At 47.9% G+C, this 25,884-nt stretch overlaps 5 protein-coding genes and 1 non-coding gene across 6 annotated transcripts; 4 read left to right on the forward strand and 2 right to left on the reverse strand.

Annotated features, from left to right (window-relative positions):
* Positions 1 to 293: 293 nt before the first annotated feature.
* On the forward strand, positions 294 to 4,028 carry LOC120846349 (E3 ubiquitin-protein ligase MARCHF8). Its single transcript, XM_040218085.3, has 2 exons — positions 294 to 800; positions 3,488 to 4,028. Exons 1-2 carry the CDS (start codon positions 570 to 572, stop codon positions 3,911 to 3,913), a joined length of 657 nt encoding a protein of 218 aa, XP_040074019.2. The 5' UTR covers positions 294 to 569; the 3' UTR covers positions 3,914 to 4,028.
* Positions 4,029 to 4,839: 811 nt separating this feature from the next.
* Positions 4,840 to 10,940, reverse strand: LOC120846348 (alpha-1,3/1,6-mannosyltransferase ALG2). The gene is made up of 4 exons (XM_040218084.3): positions 10,335 to 10,940; positions 8,810 to 9,328; positions 7,088 to 7,288; positions 4,840 to 5,465 (listed from the first exon to the last, which is right to left on the reverse strand). Exons 1-4 carry the CDS (start codon positions 10,483 to 10,485, stop codon positions 4,921 to 4,923), a joined length of 1,416 nt encoding a protein of 471 aa, XP_040074018.3. The 5' UTR covers positions 10,486 to 10,940; the 3' UTR covers positions 4,840 to 4,920.
* Positions 10,941 to 11,143: 203 nt separating this feature from the next.
* Positions 11,144 to 14,403, forward strand: LOC120846350 (ATPase ASNA1 homolog). The gene is made up of 2 exons (XM_040218086.3): positions 11,144 to 11,644; positions 12,899 to 14,403. The coding sequence occupies exons 1-2, from the start codon at positions 11,144 to 11,146 to the stop codon at positions 13,403 to 13,405; spliced, it is 1,008 nt and encodes a 335-aa protein (XP_040074020.2). The 3' UTR covers positions 13,406 to 14,403.
* Positions 14,404 to 14,661: 258 nt separating this feature from the next.
* On the forward strand, positions 14,662 to 14,734 carry Trnas-gga. The gene has a single exon. It is a non-coding gene; the product is annotated as a tRNA-Ser (tRNA).
* Positions 14,735 to 15,628: 894 nt separating this feature from the next.
* On the reverse strand, positions 15,629 to 16,229 carry LOC120846352 (DNA-directed RNA polymerase II subunit RPB11-a). Its single transcript, XM_040218088.3, has one exon. The coding sequence runs from the start codon at positions 16,092 to 16,094 to the stop codon at positions 15,741 to 15,743; it is 354 nt and encodes a 117-aa protein (XP_040074022.1). The 5' UTR covers positions 16,095 to 16,229; the 3' UTR covers positions 15,629 to 15,740.
* A 368-nt stretch (positions 16,230 to 16,597) lies between these two features.
* On the forward strand, positions 16,598 to 23,491 carry LOC120846351 (60S ribosomal protein L15). Its single transcript, XM_040218087.3, has 4 exons — positions 16,598 to 16,703; positions 17,095 to 17,287; positions 17,819 to 17,955; positions 23,166 to 23,491. The coding sequence occupies exons 2-4, from the start codon at positions 17,116 to 17,118 to the stop codon at positions 23,469 to 23,471; spliced, it is 615 nt and encodes a 204-aa protein (XP_040074021.1). The 5' UTR covers positions 16,598 to 16,703; positions 17,095 to 17,115; the 3' UTR covers positions 23,472 to 23,491.
* Positions 23,492 to 25,884: the final 2,393 nt, after the last annotated feature.

Raw genomic sequence — 25,884 nt, forward strand, 5'->3', positions numbered from 1 at the left:
TTAGACGGAGGAAAAAAAAAATCTGAATGAAAGACACTTTCTAAAATCCATGAAATGGAATGAAAAAAAAAAAAAAAAAAAAATCTGAAATGTTCACAATTTCGACACCTTCGGTCGAGAGACAGTCGGCCCGCCCCAAATAGAATGTCTCAAAAGCCGAACGATGTGACTGCGCAGCTTTTTGTTTTATTTGTTTTCGCCGCTCACAACACAGCTGGCAGCGGCAAAGCAGCTGCGCTGGCTGCGCGCGCTGCGCCGCGAGACGCGATTGGTCGAGCATCCAACGTTGTTGTTAGGGCAGACCCTCCGCCTGCCCGATATCCCACCACTCGCTCCGCCGCTCGCCCGACGCCAGTGTAAACAAGGCAGCACGCACAGCTGCTGCGTCGGCGGCCTGCGACTCCGGTCGCCTCGCCAGCGTCTCGCGTCTACTCCGTCCTCCCCTCAAACAACGCCCGGTGTCCTGTCGTCTTCGAACACCATCGGCGACGCCGAGGGTCCCGTGGCTGAGCCGTCCAGCGTCGCCGGACGGCTAGCTGGGCCGGCGATGTTGGCTGCGGTACGTCGGCATGAACGCCGATCCCTGCCTGCTGCCCGAAGTTCACATTTCGAATGGCGGTGTGGCCGAGGCGTCCTCGGTCGCCGCAGCGGAGCTCATCGAACTGGTGCCCGACGAGCCCGGCAGATCAGAGGGACCCATCTGCAAGATCTGCCACATGGTGTCCAAGGACGCCGATCCTCTCATCTCGCCGTGCCGTTGCTCGGGAACCATGCAGTACATCCACTGCGGCTGCCTCATGGTAACTATATTCCGCCTGCACCAGCTCCTACCGCCCAAGTGCCGGAGTGTTGCGCCGCGCGTGGGTGCTTTTGAGATGTCTTGCAACCGCCCCGTGATTAGATCGCGTGCAGAGGTATTCGCGAGTGTCTGCTTTACTCCCTTTTCTACTAGAAAGAACTCCCTCCAACTTGGGAGTGTCACATTTACCCCCCTTCTACAAAATAAGTGTGAGCGTCTGCTTAACTTTGCTCCCTCGTCTACAAAAACGACTCCCTCCAACTCGTGAGTGTCGGCTTCAACCCTTCCTCTAGAACCTGCCAGTGTATTCTTGCATCTCGGAGAGCATACAGCGTCGCAATTTCTAAGGTTCTCTTTGAGGTGTTTGTTGTTTTACCTTTTGCTGCAATGTTTTCCATGGGGTCCTCGCAGCAGCGCATGTCACCCATGACTTTGTTTGCCGCAGTGGCATAGCTAGCCAGAGGGAGAAGGGGCGGGGGGTTTATGGGGCTTCAGCCCCCCTGAAATCCAGCCGACCACACACATTTTAACCCCACCCCCTTTCCCGAAGTCATAGACATCCCAGGCACCCCAGCCCCCCCACGAAAGGAATTTCTGGCTACGCACTGGTCGAGTGAAACAATACTGGTTGGGTCCAGAACTGTTGAGAAGTTCTACATCTGGGACACCCATGACTAGAAAGAAAAAAGTGGACAATGCATGCACACGCAGTTCTACAAAATCTGCCAATGGCGTTACAGTCGCAAGATCTACGAGAGGGAACACACAAGCGCATGTTACTCGGTAGAGGCAGAGCAGGCTAGCAAGTGCTGGCTGTGATGTCACGTGTGCAGCGATGACTGAACCAAAAACTAAAGACACCCGGCTTAAACCGGCGCTCTTTGCTGCGCTGACTGCGTGGGCTGCCCATAGCGATGAAGGCGTACGTGCAAAGGCGCTACACTATTGCCATGCCGCGCACATCGGGAAAGGGAAATTTGGTAGCGTTTTTCCTTCGTTTGACAATCTCAGCATTCATAAATTCGATCAAATATTAGAGTTGTCCAAACGTCGTCGCTTATCAGAAAACTCAAGCAAGATGTCTTTCCCAGATGAATATAATTTTTTTATCGGTACGGAAGGGAGATTGGCAGCTGAAAAATGCCGTTGGATCCTTGTTGCATGGTGACGGAGCAGACGACGTGCCAGCGCGAGCCATAAGTACTCCCAATTGTTTGAAGTGCCAAGGCTGCACACGAGACATTGCGCACGGCGTTCACTAGAGCGCTCTGCGGCTGCCTGACATGCACTCACTCGCACGTTTCTTCCCTCTCATGACTGTACCTTCTCAATGCACTCTCTTTACACACGGCTTGCAATGACATCACCTCAGCTGCCGCTATAGCTGCCTTGTTGCTGAGTGTATACCTTCTGCAGCGTACATTCTCGCCGCAACAGTTGTTCTCCAAAAAATAAATAAGTAAATAATAATAATGCTTTTTTTTTTGCTGACTCGAACGTTGTTTCAGCAAACACTTTTTTTCCTTAACTTGACAGTGTGCAACATGGTACATTAACCTTGAATGCCTGGCCACCTTGCACAGCTAGAACACAGTTATGCACGAGTTAAGTGCACACATGCACAAGCCTTGCACTTGTACGAACCACCATCAGCTGTGTGCTGACCATGCACGAACCTGTAACTAAAATATGGCGTTTTTTTTTTTTTTTTTTTTCAATTCTTATGTTTTTCTAAAAAAATATTTTCCTGATATTTTGAAAGGGAGGTTTGAGATTTTTTAGTGAACATGTGTGCATATGGTGGCAGACTCAGATGCAGGGGGGTCTGGACCCCTCTTTTGAATTCTGCTTGTGTAAAAATTGAGGGTGGGGAAACAGGAAGGGAAGGGGGAAGATTAATTTTTTTATTATTATGGTTATTGGGCAATTATTATGGTGGTAGCCAATTAATAAGTGGTGGCATTCTGGGCAGCGTTTTCACGGGGTGCAAGCAACTGCCATGTGAAAGGGCAACAATCCGAATTCCAAGTTATTGGTTTTAAAATAAATAACAGTGTGCGCTGAGAAAGGGAGGGAGGTAGAGGAGACGAGATTGCGTGGGAAGTCAGAATGCCGAGCTCTGGTTGGAATGATTAGTGGGCAGACCTAAAGCCAGCTGTCCTTGTCTCCACTGCGCTCGTCGAACGCATTAGAACGTGGAACTCCGGCATTTGGCTTTTGCATCCGAATGCGTTCAATGATTGAAGTGGAGACAGAGGCAGCATGGCTTTAGGTCTAGCCACCAACCATCTGAATCAGAGCTCTGCATTTCGACGTTCCCATGCACTCTCGTCTCCTCCTCTCCCTCACTGTCTCAGCGCATAGTTAATGAGCTGTGCCATAACCACTCCGAGACATTAATTTTCTCTTTATTCCGAAAACACTAAACTCGACTTGCAACTCAAGATGGTGACTGGTCTTTTTAAAGCTGGTGGGTCTGCTCAGAACTGACGAGTCACTGCTGATGAATCTGAGCCGATGGGTCTGCTCAAAGCTGATGAATCTGAGCCGACAGGTCTGCCCAGACCTGATGGTTCCGAGCTGGCAGGTCTGCTCAGAGATCACGTATCGGAGCAGACGCGTTCGCCCAGAGCTGACGGCTTCACCCCGACAGTGCAAAGGTTGCATTCGCTTGTCGTCCTCCCTCAGCGCTGGCTGGAGATCCTGAACAAGAAGTCCCGTAAGCCGCCCAGCTGCGAGCTCTGCCAGTACCAGTACCAGTGGCACAAGAAGTTCCGCGCCGGATCGTGGAAGCTGCCGCCATGCTCGACACGCGACAAGCTGCTGCACTGCCTCTTCCTGCTGGCCGTGGGCGTCATGGTGGCGTGCGCCACCGTCACCATCGTCTGCTTCAAGCAGGACGGCGCCGCCCGCATGGCGCGCAGCGAACTCAGCGACTCTGAGCTGGTCACCCTCGTGTGTGGGGTGCTCTTCTTCCTCGCCTTCTTCGTGGCCATGTACGTCGAGGTGACGGCACGAAGCACCCTCTACCGGCTGCTCCTCAAGTTCATCTACTTGAACCAGCAGTGGTACATTGACGAGTATGACGCCAAGAGGGGGCCCGTTGCTGTCTAGAATCTCAGGGCGGCGTTGACCGCCACCGCCCAGACTTAAGAATGAAGCCCGGCCCCATCCGCCGGGCAATGCTGCCATTATGGGGCGGAACAAAGATCTTGCTTTGCCTCGTTTCGTTGCGGTTTTTCTTCGGCGCCTAACCCGCGACCGTGCGAGGGAACTCGCGCGTCGCTTAGGCTGGCGTTCTACAAGCAACTGTCAAATCAGCAGCTGTCCCCGGCTTTTGCATTGCATGTACTGTGCTTTCATTTATCGACAGCTGGAAAACCGACCTCATATTGAGTTATCCGCGTTGCATTCTTCGCAATTATGACATTAGGTATAAAGCAATTTGGCGAGCAGCGAGGCAAGCCACATGAAAGCAACGGAAGCAAGCGAACAAGGCGATGAGCGCCATTTCCTTGAAATCCAAAAACCGAGCGACGCGACGAGCGAATGTGAGAAATCTTCGTTGCTCTTCGCGAGTCTCGTCACTCGCTAAATTGCTTGCATGAGGTTCAGCATTTAGACTGTCTTTACTGCCTTTAGACTCGTACAAGTCACATATAAGTCATTTTGCTTTAATTGGCTTTAAGTCCGCAATGCTCACGTGGGAGCGGACGGGATTATTTATTTTTCAGTCTTTCTCTACATCCCCACCTCAAAAGTTCTCTCTTTAGATGAAAACTGGAAGCATTGTGCACTCGCTTGTGCCGCACCATATCAATTGTGTCTGCTCTCCTCAGGTAAATCACGTGCTTCTGCAGCTACAGAGGAAAGCGGTACACTCGCAGTAAGCCGAGGGAAACGTCAATGAATCAAACGCAATCGTTACTTCGACAGAGATCACCGTTATCGTACAGACACGTGCACATAAACAAGCACACACACACACACCCAGGAACCACTAAAAAACGACAAACAGACCCAACGCTCAAACTACCAAGTTGACTTCGAAAAACTTTGGTTTATGTCTCGCCTAGACGGTTCCGTTCGCTTCTCGACCTCAGACATATAAAAATTAAAAGTCAGCGCGCTCGTCGTGGACTGCCCGACACCGCCGCCGACTCCTCTACGCGCGGCGCTTCTTTGCTTTCGAACACTACCCTGTTGAGCTCGCGCTCGAAGCGGTCCCAGGAGAAGAGTGCCAGCGCTCTCTCCCTCCCACTCTCACCCATCTCCTGCGACAGACTCCTGTCTTTCGCCAGCTTCACCATCGCGCTCGCGAAGCTCTCCGCCGTCGGCGCGCACAAGAAGCCCGTCTCGCCGTCCGCGACTGTCTCGGTGGGTCCGCCGCTGTCGCACGCCACGACGGGCCGCCGCATGTACATGGCTTCCAGCGGGACGATGCCAAAGTGCTCGTTTGCGGGGGTGTAGATGACTCCGCGGCAGCTGTGCAGGAGCTGCTGTTTGGCCGGCTCCGCTGGGCTCTTGAGAAAGCTCACGTGTTCCGCAATGTTCAGCTCTTTCGCAAGGTTCTGCAGCTCTTCATAGTGCTCGACGTTCTCGCGGTGGTTGATGTCGTAGCCGCCGGCGACCACCAGATGGCAGGGCACCTCCCGGATGGCAAGTTCTGCGAAGGATTCGATGCCCCTTTCAAACGACAGGCAGGCATACCCTATTTACCCAATTATAACGCACGCTTAGTTTTTATACCCACGAACGGTAATTCATGCCCCTGTTTTCTATCCGATTCTAACGCACGAGCGTTTTTGAGTTGATTTTTCTCAGAAAAAGGTGCGCACACTGCTCACACGCAGTAAATCACCACATTGTAGGTGAGAAACTAATATAACTATGAGGTCGAGAAAATGACTCTTCACCAAAATGTCGTTTGTGCTGAATTTTGGTTGTGTGGAATGCCACACGCATTGTTAGAGCGTAGATGCCATTTTCGTGCGAGAACGCTCCGACGCCTTTTCTAGCCTCCTTCAGATAACAGAAATGATTGGCTATTTGGGTACTCTGCTGCAAACTAGACACACAGTCTTTATTCATAAACAGTGCTGCTATTGCTCGAGTCAGTACAGTATTTCTGCTGTGCAATGCAGGCAAGCCTACATAACTGAAGAGATTTTCCTGTCGTAATCAAGTTGGAGACGATTAATTGCGTTCTCTTTTCTATTTAGACTCTCGACCGTGCGAATCCTCGTTTTCCAATGCAATGTTAGTTGGGCAGCAGACACAACTTTTCAAAACTTTTAGCATCTGTGGTCTTGTGGGCCAAGAACACAAAATAGAAGACTCCGTCTCCTTGCTCCCCATACGACCTGATCCTCGCCAAAATAGAAGACAGCATCTTGGACCTCCGAACCACTTCCCACCCGCCTCCGAGAAGGCAGGAGTACTCTGCCATCATTGTCCTGTGCCTTGGTGCCTTGGTGCCATCTTTTTTTTTTTTTTTTTTTTATTCTGACAAGAATGACGTTATCCGCAAGCAGACGGGGATTTCAATTAATAAATCCTAACCAAAACATGTTTTGACCCCAAGAACAGCAGTGAAAACGTCTGGCCCCTTGCAAGGCGTTTTTACGACCAGTTATTTGACCAAAACATTCGCGCTTCCAACACTCGCAAAAAAAGCGCCGTTTCTTTCTCCGAGAACACACTCGTGTCGGAACTACTAGACGCAGTGTGCCTGAACTACGCACAAAACTCGCCTTCATGTAACGAGTACAGCAGATATTTACACGCTACGGTCGCTGAAAAGATGAGAATGGCAGGGCGCCTTGTTAGGGTGTCCGGCTTCCAGCACGCAACCATTGCCTTCCACCACACTTGGGATATGCATACGCGCTCAAGATTCACGTGACGCCGAGGCGTTATCGAAAGCAGGAAGCTCGCGCTGGAGGCAAGACAATCGAACAACTTCCCCGTCGTTCTTATTCTGTCGGAGACCACAGCACTCGTAGTAAGCAAGAAACACAACAGAACTTTTTTAATCCAAACCCCGAGAACTAAAATAACGGACAACCAACCTCTCCGCCGTGGAAGACCACGGCACTACCCTGGAAGGTGCGTAGAAATTGCGGCGGACAGGTGTTCCATTGGTCGTTGTGTCACTAAGGGGAGGGGGGGGGGGGGACTGCCCCGGGTGCAGTGCTTTGAGAGGGGTGCTGCTGTGCGGTTAAAGGGGGGGGATCGCGGCGGGCCATTGCTTCGGGTTGCCGCCGACCCTAGTGACTGGCCACTCACCCAACGCTTGAAGTGCCAGGCCCAAGTTCTTCTTGCGCTCGTAACGGTTGAGCGACAGGAAGACGGCGCCGCTGGGATGGATCCCCAGGTCCTCCAGGGAGCCCTCCAGTGGGCGATCCAGCCGCGATAAACTCGTCGTCGGGTGCAGGACGTGCAGCGGCACGTCTGCCAGCTTCGGAAAGACTCTGCGGAAGACGTCGCCTGCGGTGGACGGTTGGCACTGCGCTCAGTTGCGAGCAAAACGCACCTCGAATGTGAACAACGGTTACCGGGAGGACGGATTGCAGTCGTAAACGCGGTGGACGTTCCTCTAGTGTGCGCTCCTCGAAATACAGCAAAATCTGGTTAAAGTAGACCATACCCGGATAGAGGCTACAGCTGGAGGGTTCTTTTGTCGACATTTCTCGTCGGCAAGCCCTACATTGGTGCCGTAGAGTAAACGTTACTGTATCCACGTCGTGACTATATCTGGACCGTTTCTCGACCGTAAGCCCTACATTAGTAACCAAGCTAATGTCGCTAACAAATTGTAAATAAAAAAATCAACGGAAAGCAAAAAAAAAAAAGACAGACAGGAAAGACTACCTTTCTTGTCTACGTGCTGGAACCTTCGTGTTGTTAGTTTATAGTCATAAACGAACGAGCATGCTTCCTGCCACTGCGAAATTGAAACTACCGTATATCTGGAGACCCTTAATCGGTAAACCCTAAAATGATAAGAAAAACGATGTCACTAATAATGGTTATTCCTACCGCGACACAATGAGACAACTTCTATGCGAGACGCTTGTACCTTAGAAAAAAGAGCTACGATGTATACTTGTGCGAGAGTAATGCAATACAAACCAGTATTCATCAGATACCTATGCAAACGTGCATTTTACAAATGCTCTATGGACAGTGGAAGTGTGGTGTTTGAGCAACGTACGGATGGAGCGGCATAACCTATGGTTATGCCGCTCCATCCGTACGTTGCGTTATGCCGCTCCATCCGTACTTGGGAGCTAACTACGGTCCTCTAAAAGGGCCCCTGAAAAGAAAAAAAATTTTTTTTTAAATGAGGCTGGTTGGGACACGAGTGGCAAAAAGTTAACTTTACGTGGAGAAATAAATTTAGAGCAATATTGACGGCGTGAGATTTATTTGAAGCTCTGCGCGCAGAGCCCATGACGTCGCGGAATGATCACGGACTCTTTCCACCTCAACGAGATGGCCAAGCCAATCCACCTGTCCTCCACACGCTCGACGTGCCGAGAGAGAAAACAAGTGGAAAGGAGGTGACTACCAACTAAATCGCTTCTCGTGCCGCCAACATTGCTCTAAAAAAATTTTTTTTTTATGCGTAAAGTTAATTTTTTGTTACGCCTTCTTAACTAGACTGTTTGAAAAAAAACTTTTCTTTTCAGGGGCCCTTTCAAACCTTTGAGTAAGAAAGGCATTCTCACTTCAGAGACTGTACAAGGATGCCAGCAACCAAAACTCGGCCCACTTAATTACGGATTATGCCACGGTGTAACACTGACATAGACCGGCATCGCAATATATGGAGAACATATTTGCTGCAGTTGGTGACAGGCCAAACGTTTAGGGGAAGCTCCCCCCCTGGAAGGCTAGAGAGGCGACCTTCTCTCCAGCGTTAAAAGTGGAAAGAAATGGGAGGAGCTTCCCCTAAACTCTTAACCTGTCGCGGAGCCAGGTCGTCCCTCCCCAGAACCAACTGACCCGTGAATTTGCTGTTGACAAGAACCGTGTCCGCCTTCCCCGTGCTCCACTGCTCCAGCGTGTCGATGGGCCACCGGTAGATCCGCCGGAGGAGTCCGCTCCGCTCGGCCAGCATCAGATCCGGAAAGTGGCAGTAGAACACCACCCTGGCTCCGCCCCACTTGAGCACGGGCACGCAAGCAGACACCTGATCGCAGACCACTACGTCTGGCCGGAGGTCGCTGAACCAGACGAGGTACACGGCGGCAAAGATCATGCGCAGGTAGGAGCAGACGGCATAGAGGTGTCCCAGCACGGAGCGCGGCATCCAGTCGCAGACGGTGGTCACCTCGAGGGTGCCATCCGTGGTTTCGGGGAAACAGTGACTCCGGTCGTGGTGCGTAGTTAGAAATTGGACGGAGTGGCCCCGCGCCTGCAGTGCCAGTGCGGCGTCTACGACGAGCCGCTCGGCTCCGCCCACGCCTAGGTCTAGGTGGAGCAGGACAACCCGTTGCTTCGGAGTGCTGTCATCTGCTTCCTCTGTGGAACAGTGCGAAAGCGACGATTGAGTAGATGCGTACAAAATGATTTCACAGAAAGAAGTGTGTACTGTAGAGAATGTTTTCTTTCACACGTGTTTGCACACTGTTTGTAAATAATATTGAAATCTGCGGTGACATTGAGTTGACACCGAAAGTGGCTCACTTCTTGGATTGTTGAGTGAGCACTCAACCATCCAAAGGAAGCTTAAAAAAACAAGTGTGCAACATAGGGAAACTTTTCACACTTGTCTGTGCACCGTTCGTAGGGAATGCTGAAATGTGGCGACACTGAATCAACATCTTAAGTGGTTCACATCTTGGATCATTGTAAATCCAGAAGTGCAATGACTGCTGCAGGTTTATCTGCTCGTTAAAAATAGAGCAGAGACAAGTATGTACGATGGCAACCTTTGGATAGTAACCGTCCCATTTGCGGCTGTGTTCATCCTGCCTTGCACCCGACGTCATCCCGTCAGCTCTCCGGCCACCACCAGAGAGGAGGGGAAAGAGGAACTCCCGCCACCGGGACTCTCTTTTGTGTGTCCCAGGGTTGCCCAGACGTCGCTATTCCTACAAAAGCATCTTCCCCTCTCTCTCTTCTGTGGTGGTGCAATATGATGCCGTTCTTTCTTTGCTGTTCCTCACACTGGAGTACCAAATGGCAAAAGGTTCAAATAAATATTAAACTGCAATGCAGTTTCTCGAAGGAAAAAAAAAAAATACTGCTGTCAGCAAATCACAAAAACGTTGATTTTTTTTTTTTTTTTTTTTTTTTTAATTTAAGCAAAGTATTTTTTTTTTTTTTTTTTTTTTTTATTGAAGGTTGGATTGTCATGTATTAACACCCGTGGCTCTGAATGATACACTGATCAGTGAAATTATATGCACTTTAATTGTGATGGGAGAGCGATACAGCAGCAGCTGAACTGATATGAAGTTTTGTAAATGTTCAAACGAAGTGCCACGCCGGTAGGAGCAGGATGAAAACCATGCAATATGCTTACCGCCGCTTTCCTTTCGTCTTCTCATCGTAGCTTCACTTGTGTGCATAAATCTATCCACAAATTTGTCAACACGGCACCCACGCCCGTTGGTTTTTATCGCGCGACTTCTGTAAAGGCAAGTGGTGATGTGGACGCCGCCATATTGAGGCATCACGTGGCTCGCTTGTTCGGTTTGTCGAATCTTGCAGCTCGTGACTTTTATTGGTCATTTATTGTTACCTGACGTCATACGTTTATACATATTTTAAGTTAAATTAGCTCTAAGCAGGTTTCACTCAAGTAATGAAACTTTAACGTGAAATTGTGTAAGTATTATTACAATAATATAAGCAGTGTTAAGGTATTACGTAAATTTAAGATATATATTCTGCACACCCTCGTTCACTTAGATTAACTCCCTTGAGAGTTAGTGTCTTATGCAGCCAGTACTCAAATCAAAAATATTTCAACCAATGAGCACATAGTTTTAATTTTATATATACATATAAAAATATTTATCAAACTTATTAAATTATAAACAACAATTAGGGATTGTAGTAAAGCGATAGTTTGTCAAAAATAAGCCACGTGACTAAATATTACGTCATTAGTTGATACATTGCAATTGTCTCTCGCTTTAAATAACATGACCGAGCACGCTGACTGAAGCTCTTTGGCTCGTCATCATCGCCTCGTCGATTCCAAGCTCACGCGATCGCCTCGCCTGAAAAACCTCACGGATTGTGCATGACCAAGATCTCTACGTCGGTTACTCGAAGAACTCGGAGGAGCACAGCCTGTCGTCCAGACGACAGCGCAGCGATCCGAAGATGAACGACGTGGGTGAAATGGTCCCGCTCGTGCCTTCCCTGCAAAACATCGTGGACCAGAAATCCCTGAAATGGGTGTTCGTCGGCGGCAAGGGCGGTGTGGGCAAGACGACGTGCAGCTGCAGTCTAGCCGTGCAACTGGCGGCCACGCGGGACAGCGTTCTCATCATCTCCACGGACCCGGCGCACAACATATCGGACGCCTTCGATCAGAAGTTTTCGAAAGTGCCCACGCCAGTGGCCGGTTTTCGTAACCTGTACGCCATGGAGATCGACCCCAACCTGGGTTTCTCCGAGCTGCCCGACGAGTACTTCGAGGAAGGCGACCCGTTCCGTGCAAGCAAGAACATGATGCAGGAAATCCTGGGCGCCTTTCCGGGGATTGACGAAGCCATGAGCTACGCCGAAGTGATGAAGCTGGTGCGAAGCATGAACTTCTCCGTCGTCATCTTTGACACGGCGCCCACGGGACACACGCTTCGGCTCCTCTCCTTCCCGCAGGCAAGTATTGCTTTCCTTTTTAAATGCTTCTACAACTCCGTTTGCACAACTCTACATCGTGTGTTGGCCGTGGCCATGGCGTAGCATTCGTGCTACTGCGCATGCGCGGTGCCCACCGCTGTTGCGTGACGTCACGGGGGCTGCTGCTCTCCTGGACCCTCCTGCCGAAAAGTCAGTCTTGACCACTGATCTCTATGTCTATTTGCTGGATCACGTTTGACCAGCTCCGCCTATGGACGGGAATGCGGCCACGGTCGGCTATCTTTTTGGTAGAGTTATATTACCTCTAGCTGTCATAGGTAATATGGCGGACAGAGCTATGGCAATAACGTTGGCTATGGCAGCAGGCTGTCATAAAAATAGCCGTGAGTCTAGTACACTACCGTGGGTAATATTTCGTGCTTGATTGAAGTTGTTCGACGAAGCAGATTCTGGAAACCCGGCGTGGACGGTAGCCCCATCTTTGAGGACCTGGCAAAAGTTCTACGAAAGTGCAGCACCGGGGGAAAGCAGCGCAGCTTGCATCGAAAGGAGACTCCGTACCGGCGTCTGCTTTCGATGCGTGCTGTGCTGCTTTTCCCCGGTGCTGCGATTTCGTGGAACTTTCACCGGGTCCTCAAAGATCGGGCTACCGTTCACGCCGGGTTTCAAAAATATGTTTCGTCGAACAATTTCAACCAAGCACGAAATATTACCCACGCTATTTTGATGGCAGCCTGCCACCACAACTGCCACAATGCTGTCTGCCATGGATGGATGATAGTGGCTGCACCAGCTGTACATTGGCTAGATGTAATATAACTCTACCAAAAAAATGGCCGCCAGTGGCTGCATTCGCGTAGCGGGCAAACGCGATCCAGCAATTGTCATAGAGATCAGTGGTCTTGACAGATATCATGTTACATCTTCTGTTAGCTAGATGTTCAAACTTGCATCAGGGTGGCAGGCATGCACATTGCATACTTTGTTTTTTTTTAATACATTCAAACAGGATGTGTATGTGCCTACCTTTTTTTTTGATTGACCAGATTTCTTTTTGCACTTCTGCCGTTGGTATTTCTATATTGCAATGCATTATATCATCAATCCCTTTTTGATGTTTGGTTTCAAGTTCAAATTATAACTACTTGTTTCTGTGTGTTTACAATACCCTCAGTCCATAAGGCATCAGACAGGGAAGTGTAGCAGTGGCATTATTTTTAGCCCATGGACTGGTTTGCTCAAAAGTGTAAATCCTTTATTTGGTGTGGACAGGTGATGGAGAAAGGCCTTGGCAAGCTTCTGCGTCTCAAGTCCCACCTGAGTCCGTTCATCTCTCAAGTTGCGGGTCTGCTTGGGCTGCAAGACCTGACAGCGGACGTCATGTCCTCCAAGGTCGAAGAAATGCTGCCCGTCATCCGCCAGGTGAACGAACAGTTCCGTGACCCCGACCAGACGACCTTCGTGTGCGTCTGCATCGCCGAGTTTCTCTCGCTCTACGAGACAGAGCGCCTGGTCCAAGAACTGACAAAGTGTGGCATCGACACGCACAACATAGTTGTAAACCAGCTGCTCTTCCCGTGTGCGGACCAGGCGCCGTGCAAAATGTGTGCCGCGCGTTGTCGTCTGCAAGCAAAGTACCTGGACCAGATTTCGGACTTGTACGAAGACTTCCACGTGACCCGTCTGCCACTGCTCGACCGTGAAGTGCGGGGTGCCGACCAGGTACGCGCTTTTTCGCGCCATCTGGTGGTACCTTACGTCCCCGGAAAAGATGTCTAGTGTGGCGCTGCAAAGATTTACGTTGCAGAGTGGTATCTGCCGTCGTCCTGTTGTAGTCACTTCTGAGAGCCTGCCTCATTGTCTGGAGATCACTGGGCTGCTACCCATCAAGACAATTGTGCCTCGGAGAGCGATGTGCTTCACTTTCGATTTTTGTGGTGCGGAGGAGCTATGGCGATCTAGTGGGACACTTCATGTGTGCAAGGTGTACTCATGTTGTAATAAAAGATACTATCCTACTAACAAAACATGAGTTTTTCCTTTTTTGGAAGGGTGCTATCAGCTATCAGCATGCAGAGGGCACATAATCCAAATATGTCGGCGAATAAACTATATAAACCGAATTGAATAAAACATTTAAAAAAAGACAAAGGTGTATAACCTGGGGTCCAAACTTAGGTCTCCTGATGAGTGGTCAGATTTGTCAGGCACTGAACCAGCACTACCTTGACATTATTATTTGGTAGTATAATGGTACATACTGCATACTTCAAATCGGGCACGTAAACAGGGCCCCCCCCCCTGAGATGTAGGAAAATAAAAAAATGGACAGAACAGCAAAGTCTACTATGGTCTACTATACGGATGTCATTGACCAACTCGCCTGCGTTTTTTACCTTTCTTCACAAAAGTCGTTCTTGTCTTTTCTTTTACTTTTGTCACACGAAATATGTTGTGCTTCAAAATGTCACACTGTGTCTCTTGGTAGTCACATTTGGTTGATTGGCCGATTTGGGATCGGAGAGCGCTTCATCTCCTCAGCCTGCCAGTGTCCAGTGTTAACGTTGAGAGGGCATTCTCGAAGCCCAGGGTCATTAACAGGAAAGAATGAGGATCAACGAGGAGAACCTGGAAAAGTACACATATGTCTACTAGAATGAGATTACGCAATCCTGATGTACAGAAGGTGTTTTTTGTGCACTCACTTGTTTGTACTTCTTTTTTTTTATGCTTGCACACAATTACCAAATAAAGTGTCAATGTTTTTTTTTTCAATGTATTTGTGCCATTATTTCTTGAGGGATCACAGATATCAGAGTTACAAGGATGATCTGATCCGGTGTCCGATGGTGTTCCTTTCATATTCACCGAAAAAAAAAGGTTAAACCTATAAAAGTATGCCAAATTTCGAAAAAATAAAAACCTAAAACGCGGAATCCTAATTATAATCATAACCTTAAATTGCAGGCTTCACCCTTGTTGGTGCTAGACTGGTGGCAGCTGATGAAAACCCGTTTGCTCTACTGACGTCTAACCCCTGGTTAGCTCAGTTGGTAGAGCGCTCCACTGGAAATGGAGAGGTCCCGGGTTCGATACCCGGACCAGGCGGATTTTTTCATCTGCGCACCAGTCACCTAGCTATGTTTGGATATTTGTGTTTGTCCATTGTCCCTCTTGTTCCCCTTCTCCAGGGATTATCTCCATCGGTCCTGGCTATGTGCCTGCTTCAAATAGGTGACTTATCACTGGACGTCAAATCAAAAACTTTAAACGAAATACGGGAATTACTGTATCTAAATAACTATTCTTGCCAAGACATTTAGTTATGAGAGTAATCCGCCTGGCCCCCGAGTACCAGGACCAGGCAGATGTTTTCGGCCGCGCACCAGTCACCTAGCTGTGTTTGGAGATTTATGTTTCATCTTTGTTCCCTTTCTCCAGAGATTACCATCGTCATTGTTGTCCAGCTTGCTTGCACCTTTGCATTATGCATTATCGTCGTAACCTTAAAAATGCAGGCCGTTCACTCTTGGTGGTGTTAGACTGGTGGCAGCTGATAAAACCCGTTTGCTCTACTGAAGTTTAACTCCTGGTTAGCTCAGTTGGTAGGGTGCTCCACTGAAAATGGAATGGTTCCCAGTTCGATACCAGGACAAGACGGATTTTTTTCGTCGGGCACCAGTTACCTCGCTGTGTTTAGAGATTTGTGTTTGTCCTTCTCCAGGGCTCATTGTCGCCATTCTTGTCCAGCTCGCTTGCACCTTTGCATTATCGTTGTAACAGTTAATTACGTTTTCTTAACAGTCAAGCTCTAGAACCTCTTCATCAGTGAGCCAGGGAAACGTAACAGGGCACCTAACTACACATTCATTGCCCATCTTATTGCAGACAACATTTCACGAGATAAGTCTGCCAGCTTCACAAATGTCCGTACGTCCACCAAAAACGGCTGGAGCTAAGCTGAAGATACCTGGAACAGTGAAACCCTGAGCACCACATGAGTGATGATGATACGGGGTTTTATTTGGCTAAGTGACCGCTGTTGGTGAATCACAAACAGCAGCTTCACGGAGAAAAAAGTCTGGATCGAGAGGGTTTTCGGCGGCGACGGGTCCTAGTCCAGACCGTCGTGTTTTTCACGGACGGACTCCTTGAACCGTTCCTCAAGCAGGGACAGTTCGCTGATGAGGTCCGTGATGGCGTTTGTGAAGGCTTCCTGCGGCGTGCTGTCGGGCGTCGTCTGCACTCGCAGGATGAACTTGTGTTCCAGTGGATGGGGCACCTTGTATCCCGCGAAGAGCACGCAGGGATCCTTGAGAAGTTGGGCCCGAATCATATTGCCGAGCGTGTGGTCTTCCTTGTTCACCGTGAAGATGGCAGCGTTCGGGACTTTGGTGTCTTTCTCGATCGTGATCTTCTTCTCTCCCTCGAAGAGAAGGAATGACTCGAAGGCCGGTGGTGCGTTCATTGTTTAGCGGGTCGGCGCTGCTACAGTGCAGGCCTGTGTTTTGCCCTTTTGCGAACCTCGCAAACAGAGAAAAATACAGCAACTGTTTGGGCTAGTGGTGACGAATAGTAACAGGTTGAGCCAGTCCTTTATTATTTCTCACCACGACCACTTACCCGCCGCCCAGTGTACCCGCCCTTTTTTTTTTTTATAGCACTTTTATCAGTTTTGCTAAATACTGCGAACACATATGTCAAATACAACTGCTAAAGGAACCCGAGGAACCGCATCATGGCAAAATGACATTATTATTTTTTGACTAAATCAATCAAGAAAAGCTCCGACGTAAGGGTGTCAGATTTTTTCACTTTATAATTTTTAATATATATTTTTACATCGTGAAGATTGGCTCAAATTAGTGGGCTAAATATTAAAGCGGCGCCTCAAGTGTGGTGATAATATAAATATGTTACGTTCTATAACTTTCAATAAATAATTGACGTCAATTTAGGCAAATAAAACCATAATAAAACTAACAAAATTGTCAACCATAGATCTCGCAAAATCGCGAACTGGGAACGAGATATCCCGAGATCTACCCGTTTGGTCTTTCCGTGCCGAAGCCGAAAGGTGAGGACATGTTGACTTTTCTATTCCACTACTGAATCATATTTCATCGAAGCGGTACGACAATAAATTGCAATAATTAGCGCTGTTGAATACTCAACGAGATCTTGCAGATAGATTGAAACCCGTATTTGATATCCACATCTAATCAAAAACAATTTTCTCATGGTGTATCTGCCGAGCACTTTCGGCAGTTCTGGCAGTTGTAGTCATCTTGACGTCGTTGATCATTCAACTTCTGTCATTACCGCTCGCCGGCACATTGATGACATTGCTGTCTCCTTATTGCCCAGTTGCCTTAAATCTCGAATGTTCGTAACCGCCAAGGCTCCGTGTCACTAGGGCCAGCGGGCCAGATTGGTTTAGTGCCCTAACCCGATATCTCCGTTTCTAGGCTATCGTTGAAACACACATCATGGGGGCCTACAAGTATATGCAAGAGCTGTGGCGCAAGAAGCAGTCCGACGTAATGCGGTTCCTGCTCCGTCTGCGTTGCTGGCACTACCGTCAGCTCAACACGTGCCATCGGGCCCCTCGTCCCACCAGGCCTGACAAGGCTCGCCGCCTTGGCTACCGTGCCAAGCAAGGTACCGTATGCATTGCCGATCATAACTCTTCACACTGATCTCGTTTTCATGGGTTTGATTGGCTGCTGCAGCGGCCATCCCTTGGGTCTTTGATTGGGTACCGTCTGGAGTGGATGCCCAGAACTTCTCTGATCTTGAGTCTTGAGTTGATGCCCACCTCCTCTCAGATTGGAAGGTGCAGTGTCCCTCCCCTAGCTAGCTCGTCTCTGATTGAATGTTGAGCACAGCAAATAGCCGAGAAGTTTGAATGGGAGCAAGTTTACCTTTATGCTTTGGCTCCCCACTGGCTGTTGGGCAGGGTGCATACATCCAGTCCTGACAGACATTTTTTCACATTCTCATTGTAGGACCCAGAACAAGGAGTAATTGGAATTTTAGACCCAAGCTTGTTTCTGACAGGGCCTAATCAATTTCTCATCTCACCAAGTCGATAGCATAGCTCTTAGCGTGTGAGGCGCAGATTGTTCGCAGGTCATCGGGAAAGCCGAAGTGTGATACCATGACCCCTGACCGGGATTGTTTTCTGTGCAGGCTACGTGATCTACAGGATCCGTATTCGCCGTGGTGGTCGCAAGAAGCAGGTGCCCAAGGGCTGCACCTACGGAAAGCCCAAGAACCACGGTGTGAACAGCCTGAAGCCTGTGCGCAACCATCAGTCCATCGCCGAAGTGAGTGACTTTGGCTACTACTGTGTGAAACCACGGCCCTTAGATGCCCTGGTTTGTTGTGCTATGGGAGAGCTTTTGCTTAGTCGCAAAAAGAACCACCAGATGTGTGTTCTCTGTGCTGCGGGGGAACCAATTTGGTTGCACAAAAAACTTGCCTGTAGAACTAGGAAGACATCTGCACTTGCCTCAAAAAACACTAAAATTAAAAAAGACATTTTTTAAATTTATTTATTATTACAACTGATGGCATCAATGCCTGGCATGTACATTGGCGTCGACAGAATCTCGTCTTGAGGCAAGTGAACAGCCTCACGGTTTTTCGTTGCAGAGCTCGTATACCAACTTGCTTGGGTTTGTCGCTTTCAGTGCCATACACTGCCGATCTGCAACTATTAGTCGCATCCAAGTGTGGCTCCGAGGCAAAGCGCCGGCCTACAGATCCCCGGGTGGCAGGTCCGAATCTTGGCAAAGGTGCTCGCAGTCTCACAGAGGCCGAATGCAAGGAGAATCGGAATTTCGGCTGCACGTCAAATAACGTGCACGGCTGCACGTTATTGCGCACATTCATGCGCAATAACATGTACCCTTCGTAGAAAAATCTTCAAAAAGGGATCGACACACTTGGTTTCTTTAAGCGTTTGTTCTTGAAAGGATTTTTCGCCGTTCTGGCATCAGTAATACCCATGGAGGAAAAAGTTGCCAAGCCAGAGAATAACGGTATCTAAGGGCCGTGACACTACATCACTCTTAATCTGCACCAGCTTACACCGGTGCAAAAAAGTGCGGGTCAGTATACTTCCGGTACACATTTTAAGGTAGGCTTCACTCGTGAATCGAATGTACGGCGGCGTGCATAGAGTGTAGCTGGTGTAGGAGGTGTGAATGAAATGGAAACGCCTGGTGTAGGGTTATTTGGACAGCTCTTGGTGTGAAACTGACCACAGAAACCGTCTCATTTGGTGCAAGATGGCATTTGCTTTCGGTTCTGTTCTCTGCACCATAACACACGGCACTAAAGGCTGGTTCACAACGACAGTCTGCCTTAAAAGCTCGCAAAATCTTACACGAGAGGACACACTAGTGCCATCTTTTGGGATGGTACATGCATTCGATCTTGCAAATACTGCAAAACTTTCGCTCTAGTTGAATGCAGTTCCAGGGCTCTCTTTTAAGAAGTAACAAGAGCCTGGTGATAAGCAAGCGCAATTGTTTGAACGGGCCTTACAGGGGTGAGGACGTGTCAAAAATAAAATGATAGCTATACTGCTAGGTTTCATTGTACTTTTTACGTATTTTAGCTAAATTTGTTTCGTAAATGGCACGATAGTTTCGTTACTACGTCGCTGTATATGCGGGACACTCAGATCCATCCGGTTCGGGAAGGCTGCCACGTCTGATGGGTCGAAAACGTACCTCAGCCGCCACACGGCGTCTCCTTGCACGCACTGGCAGACTTGACTTTCTCGGCACGTCGCGCTTCAGATTCTGCTTTTGGCACTGATCGCGGCAGCGATGGGAGTGATTGTTGTCGAGAGATATTGGAAGCTGGTCGTTTCGACTTCAACGCGCTGACGACCAGCAATAACAATGAGATTGCCATGGACAAACTTCCCATTGTCTGCGACGATCTCACGTGCATGCTCTGCTGATGGGGAAGGAGGCAAGAGCGAGAGTAGCATTAGAGTAGTGCGAAAGTGTGCAATCGTTGCGTAACAATCATGGGGGTGCTTAGAATGAGAGCGTTCAACTATACATCATGACCACGTGGTTTATGGACACCATGGTGCGACTAATTTGGGCAGTGTTGCCCGGTTGCCGGATGAAAATGATTGACGGTAGTAAATTGATTATTGCAATTACTGGAGCTCTAACACTTGCAAAACTTGGTGTATATACTAAGTAGCCTACGAGCGTTCCATTTCAAGAATAATCTACCCGTTTAACTTTCACGTCCCTACCCCTTAACCATTTTGGACGAGGTTAGCTCGTCCACCTAGAGTCGTCCCCAACCCTTTAGGACGAGCGTAGCAGACTTGTACGTAATCCGTTACAAGTAACGAAATTACTTGTAATCCGTTAGATTTATCAGTAATTTAGTAACGGAATAGTTACATATTTTCTAGAGTAATTTTAAAGTAATTCCCTTACATTTTTCACGTAACGGATTCCTTGTAATCCGTTACATTTTCTTTTTTCAGGACCAACCCCCCCCCCCCCCCCCCCCCCTTTCTAAAGAAAGGGTTGTTTTTATTTTGGTAAAGTCGAGCGCAGTGACACTGCAAAGAAAGGCTTGGCACTCTTCAGTTCCGCAAAGCCTTTTTCTTGCAACACCAAGCCCCCGAATAGTTTTTTTTCCTTTAGACCCTAACCACAATGTAAAAAAAGAAAAAACATTTCTACAAAAAAAAAAAAAAAAAAAAAAAAAAGAGGGGGGGGGGGGGGGGCAAGTTATATCTGCTTTTTTTAGTCCCTTTGTTTTGTCTTTGCGATTAAAGACTGGGAGAGGAGGACACCAAGTGATTGTGTGCCTCTGCGAGATGCTCGAGGTGGTAAGTGCACAGACAAGAATTAACAATGCCCTTCTCGGTTATAGTGACTACGACCATTTTCATAATGCGGCCGGTGGTATAAATAAATAAATAAATGTCACAACACGAGACAACGCTCCGTCTACCCTAAAATCCGCTAAAATAGATGTGATAATATGTGAATGTGTTATTGCCACAAGCATCCTCGTTCGTTGTTGCACACTTATCATTTTCTCTTAAAAAACAGGATGTTATTTTTTTTCTGTTTCTTTCACCTTATTTAACCCTGGTTTAAAAGTTGCTTACTTTTTTGTGGTCGAACTTTTAGGGTTGGCCCACTTTATTTCTGAATTCCAGCCAGGTTATCTGCGTCTGTCACCCTTTTTGTGAGTCAGCTCTTTGCGAGCCTTTCGTGTTATTCCTGTTTTTACCCCAGCAGGACGCTTTCAATCGGATAGTTTTACAAATAAAACAATGGTGGCTGACGTAGGCTTGATATTCTGGGCTTGAGGAGGGGACCTGTGAGTGCGGCCATAGCGCCGCTTACTTACTCTGCCGTTCGCTGCCCGTGGCATCAGCGGACGTCTATCTGGAGAACACCGGAGTAATAAACTGCAGTCGGTTCGTGCTCCGTGCGTTTTGGAACGGCATCAAGAAAGGTACACACGGCAAACGTGCGTTTAAATTTCCCTGTTTTAACCGATGTTCTAATTAATTGCTGTTATGCGTGTCCTGTTCTTTTTTATTACTTATATTTATAAAGACTGGAAACTTTTTTTATTCACCAACGTCTCACCCGAGGCTCAACCTGTTTAGAACCAAAGGAAGAAGGATATCGAGCCAAACGTTATTTATTATTTAATTATCACCTTACTGTTACGGCTGTTCTGCTACTGTCTGGTAATAAATGCCGGTATAGTGAGATGGACATAAATCAGTTATTATTCTAATTTTGGCTAGATGCATGATGACTTTTATAGCTTCGCGATTTTGACAATACAAAATTTGCACATGCATCGTATTGTTGTTGGGGGTACCGGAGGCATCGGAACGATCTACTAAAACTCTCAAATATCAGGCAACAGCTGCAACGAGGAAGCTTTGCTCTATCTTTGAGGTAAATAGTACTTGCACTGTTTCGCTGAAGAAGCTCAAAGCAGAGTATAAAACATTCGTGAGGAAAAATAGGGCACTCTCATCCAGTGCCTCAGTTCAAAACGTGCTCAGAGTAGCAGTCGACATCTTCAGTAAGAAATAACGCAAACTGTCTGACCAGACTTTCGAGAGCCAGCTGTTGCTAAAAATACTCAAGGTCATTAAATGGAACAGGTTGCACCAATAAGAACTTGAATAACCGTCTTCCCTTTGTTTCCTAATTGAAGACAATATTGTTGAAAGTAACGCCACGAAAGTAACGGATTACTTTTTGGGGTAACGGTCACTTACTTTTATGGGAGGGTAATTGTAATTGTAATAAATTACAATTTAGCCTTCAGTAATTGTAAATGTAATTCCTTACTATTTTTCAGTAACGTGTACAAGTCTGGAGCGTAGCCCGTCTACGCACCTTCGCTTGCCGTTTGGCTGTTTTGGAGAACCCAGGCTTGCTAAGAGCTTAGTTTGCGGCGCTGCCTAGAGATGGCAGCACGTTTCTTTTTATTGTACACACTTTAAAAAAGGGCAACTGGCAGTGGAGACGCCTTCCACTCCGGACACGCGTGAAATAAGAAATTTAAAAAAAGCAGTTTAGTGTAGAAAAATTTTCCAAAATAAAAAGGTTAAGCAGGGTATCTATCGACCGGAAATTGTCAGGAAAATTTTAATTACTGGAAGAAATCGGGAAATTGTCAGTGATATTGTCAAAAAGTGAGCCCAGTCAGGAAAAATGAGCTGGAAACACCATTGAGTGCCTCGAATGAAGACTTGAGGACTTGGGGGCTGAAAAATAGGCAATAAGTTGTGCTTAGAGCGGAGCGCAGGCTCTGCTCACCCGACGTAGGGTGTGCTACCTGATGCAAAGGGAACAGCCGACAAATTTTAGTCCAAGCCTTGGATTGAATTGGACTGAGGGTGCGACACTAGGCTAGATCCAGTTGGAGCTACTAGATTGATAAGCTAGAGCGATAGTGACAAAACACAGGGAGAAACAGAGACATACACACCGCTGTGTATGTCTCTGTTTCTCCCTGTCTGTGTTTTGTCACTATCGCTCTAGCTGACCATTTACCTAAATTATGTACCAACTAGCTCAACTTCAGCCTGTTACTAGATTGAGTAACAAATGGAAAAGCCGCAGACCCCAATCCAATCCAAGCCAAAAGCATATTTTCGGAAGTGGCCTCTTCACTGACGATGTCGGCGGCAAGAAAGTGCTCGTTTAATCCGGAGTGGACGAACCCGAATATTTCGGAATATGCAAGTTGGATTAAGCCCGTGCAAAATGATCCACACAGTGCTCGATGCATTGTGTTGTAATGGTCTCGTATATTTAACCGCCTCTGCTGTGGTCGGAAAATTTTACCTGAAATTGTCGGGGAAACCCTGGAAAAGTCGCAGAATTTCAAAATAATTTGCTAGACACCCTGTTAAGGGCGTTGCAAGTTGTGCTCGATTCGTTGAACAGTCAAGTTGGAACAACTCGGGGGTGGCGGACTAAACGCTTTGTCCTCCGTTGCGTCCCAGGAGCGTGTGGGCCGGCGCTGCAAGGCCCTGCGGGTGCTCAACTCGTACTGGGTGGCCCAGGACTCGACGTTCAAGTACTTTGAGGTGATCCTGGTGGACCCGTTCCACAAGGCGGTGCGCCGGGACCCCAAGGCCAACTGGATCTGCGAGGCGGTGCACAAGCACCGGGAGCTGCGGGGCCTCACCTCGGCCGGCCGCAAGTCGAGGGGCCTGGGCAAGGGGCACCGCTACACCAAGACGGTGGGCGGGTCCCGCAGGGCCTGCTGGAAGCGCAGGAACACGCTGCAGCTCAGGCGCAAGCGTTAATAAACGGGGCTGCCTCCGTCTTCGCAGGTGTCTGTCGGGATCTCTCTTTATCCTTGTGTTCTCCAAACGGCGACATTTTACAGAATCGTAACGCCCCACCAAAAGCCTATATGAGACGCCGAATGGTTGTCGAAGGTAGGAAGCTTGTGCTGTGGAGGCAGCATGAGTTTCCTCACCTGGTCAGTGAACGAAACATAAGGGTGCAGGTGAGCTGGTGTATACCGACCACCTTGAACCAACTTGAGACTGAGGAAATACAAAAGGAAACCATGAGAAGGAGAACGTCTGAAACGCAAGAGATGATCTCCTCTTCTCCTGGCCTTTCGTATTTCTTTAATCTCGGGTTGCTTCAAAATGGCTAGTGACCATAGTGTTTGCCCCTGTTCCTACCAAGTTTAGAAAAGTTTTGCTGTAAATTCAGGCGTATTGCCATTCTGATTTACTCGCAGAGGCTTAGATTACCTGTGCTCGAGTTTGAGGTATCCAACAGCTAGCTGCACACACTGAACCACGTCGTCCTTTTAAATAAATGCATACAGTGGCGTGTGGCCTTATGTAGCCGGTTCTGTAGTAGGCAAAATAGGGGTGTGGAGCATCCACCAATGCTTTTGGAGCAGATGCCAACATCTGTTAGCCCATTGCTTGAAGATTGAAGTGATTGCATCGCTAAATGAGTTCATCGGCTGACTTGAGAGGCCACACGGCTGTGCTCAGCGTGGCGCAGCTTTACGTAAGCGCATACTCAATCGTCCGTCATTGAAACATGGCCCACTACGCCACAAAACTAAGGGAGCAGAAGAATGGCATTCATGCTTTCGCATTCACAACTCGTAAGAAGTGCTGAGGTTTCCTCAAATTTTTTTTTTTTTTTTGGCGCAGATTTTTAAAATTGGAGATTAGCCTACCACCAAAATCAAATAAGGTAGACCTGGAATCGGGTGGATTTACGAGTCAGGCCAGGGAAGGCGAAGAAGGGGGGGGAGGGAGTCTGCCGAGATAGAGGTTACGGTTAGGGATGCCGCGAACTTTTTTGGAATCAAAGTTTTGATGATCGAATCAAGCAGTTCGAAAGCTTTAGAATTTTCTACATTGTAAAATTCGACGGAAGTCGAATTTTCGAACTTGTTAAGCTAAGAAGTTCGACGTTTTTCGAACCGTCAAACTTATTACGCAAAAAAATTCTATCCTTTTCGAAAGGAAGGATGACGGGTTTTTGACAATTATCGTTTGTGCCAGATTTGAAGCGCAATATAGCTGAAGCTATTTATGGTAGAGACTTTTTAAGAGTGATCTATGTATAGCCTAGGTAAGTGTCTTAAGATGTGATTATTGTTATTCAAGGTGAGTTTCGAAGAAATGTTTAAGCATGTATCTACATGCAATTATGCCCTAAACTTTGTATTTATTTTCGTCTAAGTTGTTCGAGGTATCGCATTTGAATTAACACCACAGACAGTACATATTATTGCCATCTGCAGAATACAAAACAATTTATTTATTGCTTTTTCACGTTGAGCAGGGGTGGAACGGCTGCGCCATTTGCGCCATTTTGCGCCAGACGCATTTGTCTGCGCCATCCTGCGCCATTTCGCGGAAACTGCGCCACAGCCAATACCTTGCGCCATTATGCACCAAATTGCACAACGTGCGCCAAAAACAAAAAGTATTTTGTCTTGGTTTCGGTTCCTATCGACTCGATTGGAAACAATTAGCCCGTTTAGCTTGGTCGGCCTTGCAATCCTTTGTTCTGTTTATTCTCCCTGTGTATCCCGAGTCGGAAGCGCGCGAAAAAACTCGGGGATCGGATTCGAATCGCTACACCTGCGACTCGACGGTTATTCTTCAACCATAAGTCGACCGAGGTGAGGTCGAGTCGTTAAGCGTCAGATTGCCTGAGGCTCTGCAGCCCGGGATCCGGACGTCAGCCAATTGAAAACAAATGAGCAAAATACTCCTTTTAGTACTTCATCGTTAGAAGTTGAAACCGCATTCCCGCAAGATAATTGCGATTTGATAGAACTGAAACGCGGTCCGATCCGGAACCTTGCCTGCCGGCTGCTGTCACGCGAGTGGTAGATCTGCTCGGCGTACTTTAACCTTGCTCCCGCTAATCGCTTTGAATACGATAACTCCGTCAATTGTAGTCTGCTGCTTCGATATTGAGTTACACAATAGGATAAACTCTAAATGTGTTGCCCTGTTCCCCCACGCAACTGCACGTCCGTTGCTTACGCACGTCACGTGGTTCGTACATATAATTACTCTGTCGAGCACGTGTGGGTTCTGCGATAAGCAGTGCTGATTTGCATTTTGAGCAGCTGAAAGCCACTCAGAAAGTATCGAGGACACCATCTTCAGAAACATATGGTACTTGCTTTTTGATTCTCATTAAGGCTTACAAAGTTTCAAGTTT

This window comes from Ixodes scapularis, unplaced genomic scaffold (assembly GCF_016920785.2).
Source record: "Ixodes scapularis isolate PalLabHiFi unplaced genomic scaffold, ASM1692078v2 PGA_scaffold12__126_contigs__length_90152505, whole genome shotgun sequence".
NCBI lineage: Eukaryota > Metazoa > Arthropoda > Arachnida > Ixodida > Ixodidae > Ixodes > Ixodes scapularis.

Excerpts from the sequence above, each read along its gene's own strand:
- LOC120846350 (XM_040218086.3), top strand. The coding sequence starts at position 11,144 with ATGAACGACGTGGGTGAAATGGTCCCGCTCGTGCCTTCCCTGCAAAAC. Across the intron at positions 11,645-12,898 it reads GGCTCCTCTCCTTCCCGCAG|GTGATGGAGAAAGGCCTTGG; the intron begins GCAAGTATTGCT and ends TGGTGTGGACAG.
- LOC120846348 (XM_040218084.3), bottom strand. The coding sequence starts at position 10,485 with ATGCCTCAATATGGCGGCGTCCACATCACCACTTGCCTTTACAGAAGT. Across the intron at positions 7,289-8,809 it reads TGTCAACAGCAAATTCACGG|GCGACGTCTTCCGCAGAGTC; the intron begins GTCAGTTGGTTC and ends CGTCCACCGCAG. Across the intron at positions 5,466-7,087 it reads CCTGGCACTTCAAGCGTTGG|AACTTGCCATCCGGGAGGTG; the intron begins GTGAGTGGCCAG and ends AATCCTTCGCAG.
- LOC120846351 (XM_040218087.3), top strand. The coding sequence starts at position 17,116 with ATGGGGGCCTACAAGTATATGCAAGAGCTGTGGCGCAAGAAGCAGTCC. Across the intron at positions 17,288-17,818 it reads TGGCTACCGTGCCAAGCAAG|GCTACGTGATCTACAGGATC; the intron begins GTACCGTATGCA and ends TTTTCTGTGCAG. Across the intron at positions 17,956-23,165 it reads ACCATCAGTCCATCGCCGAA|GAGCGTGTGGGCCGGCGCTG; the intron begins GTGAGTGACTTT and ends GTTGCGTCCCAG.
- LOC120846349 (XM_040218085.3), top strand. The coding sequence starts at position 570 with ATGAACGCCGATCCCTGCCTGCTGCCCGAAGTTCACATTTCGAATGGC. Across the intron at positions 801-3,487 it reads TCCACTGCGGCTGCCTCATG|CGCTGGCTGGAGATCCTGAA; the intron begins GTAACTATATTC and ends GTCCTCCCTCAG.
- LOC120846352 (XM_040218088.3), bottom strand. The coding sequence starts at position 16,094 with ATGAACGCACCACCGGCCTTCGAGTCATTCCTTCTCTTCGAGGGAGAG.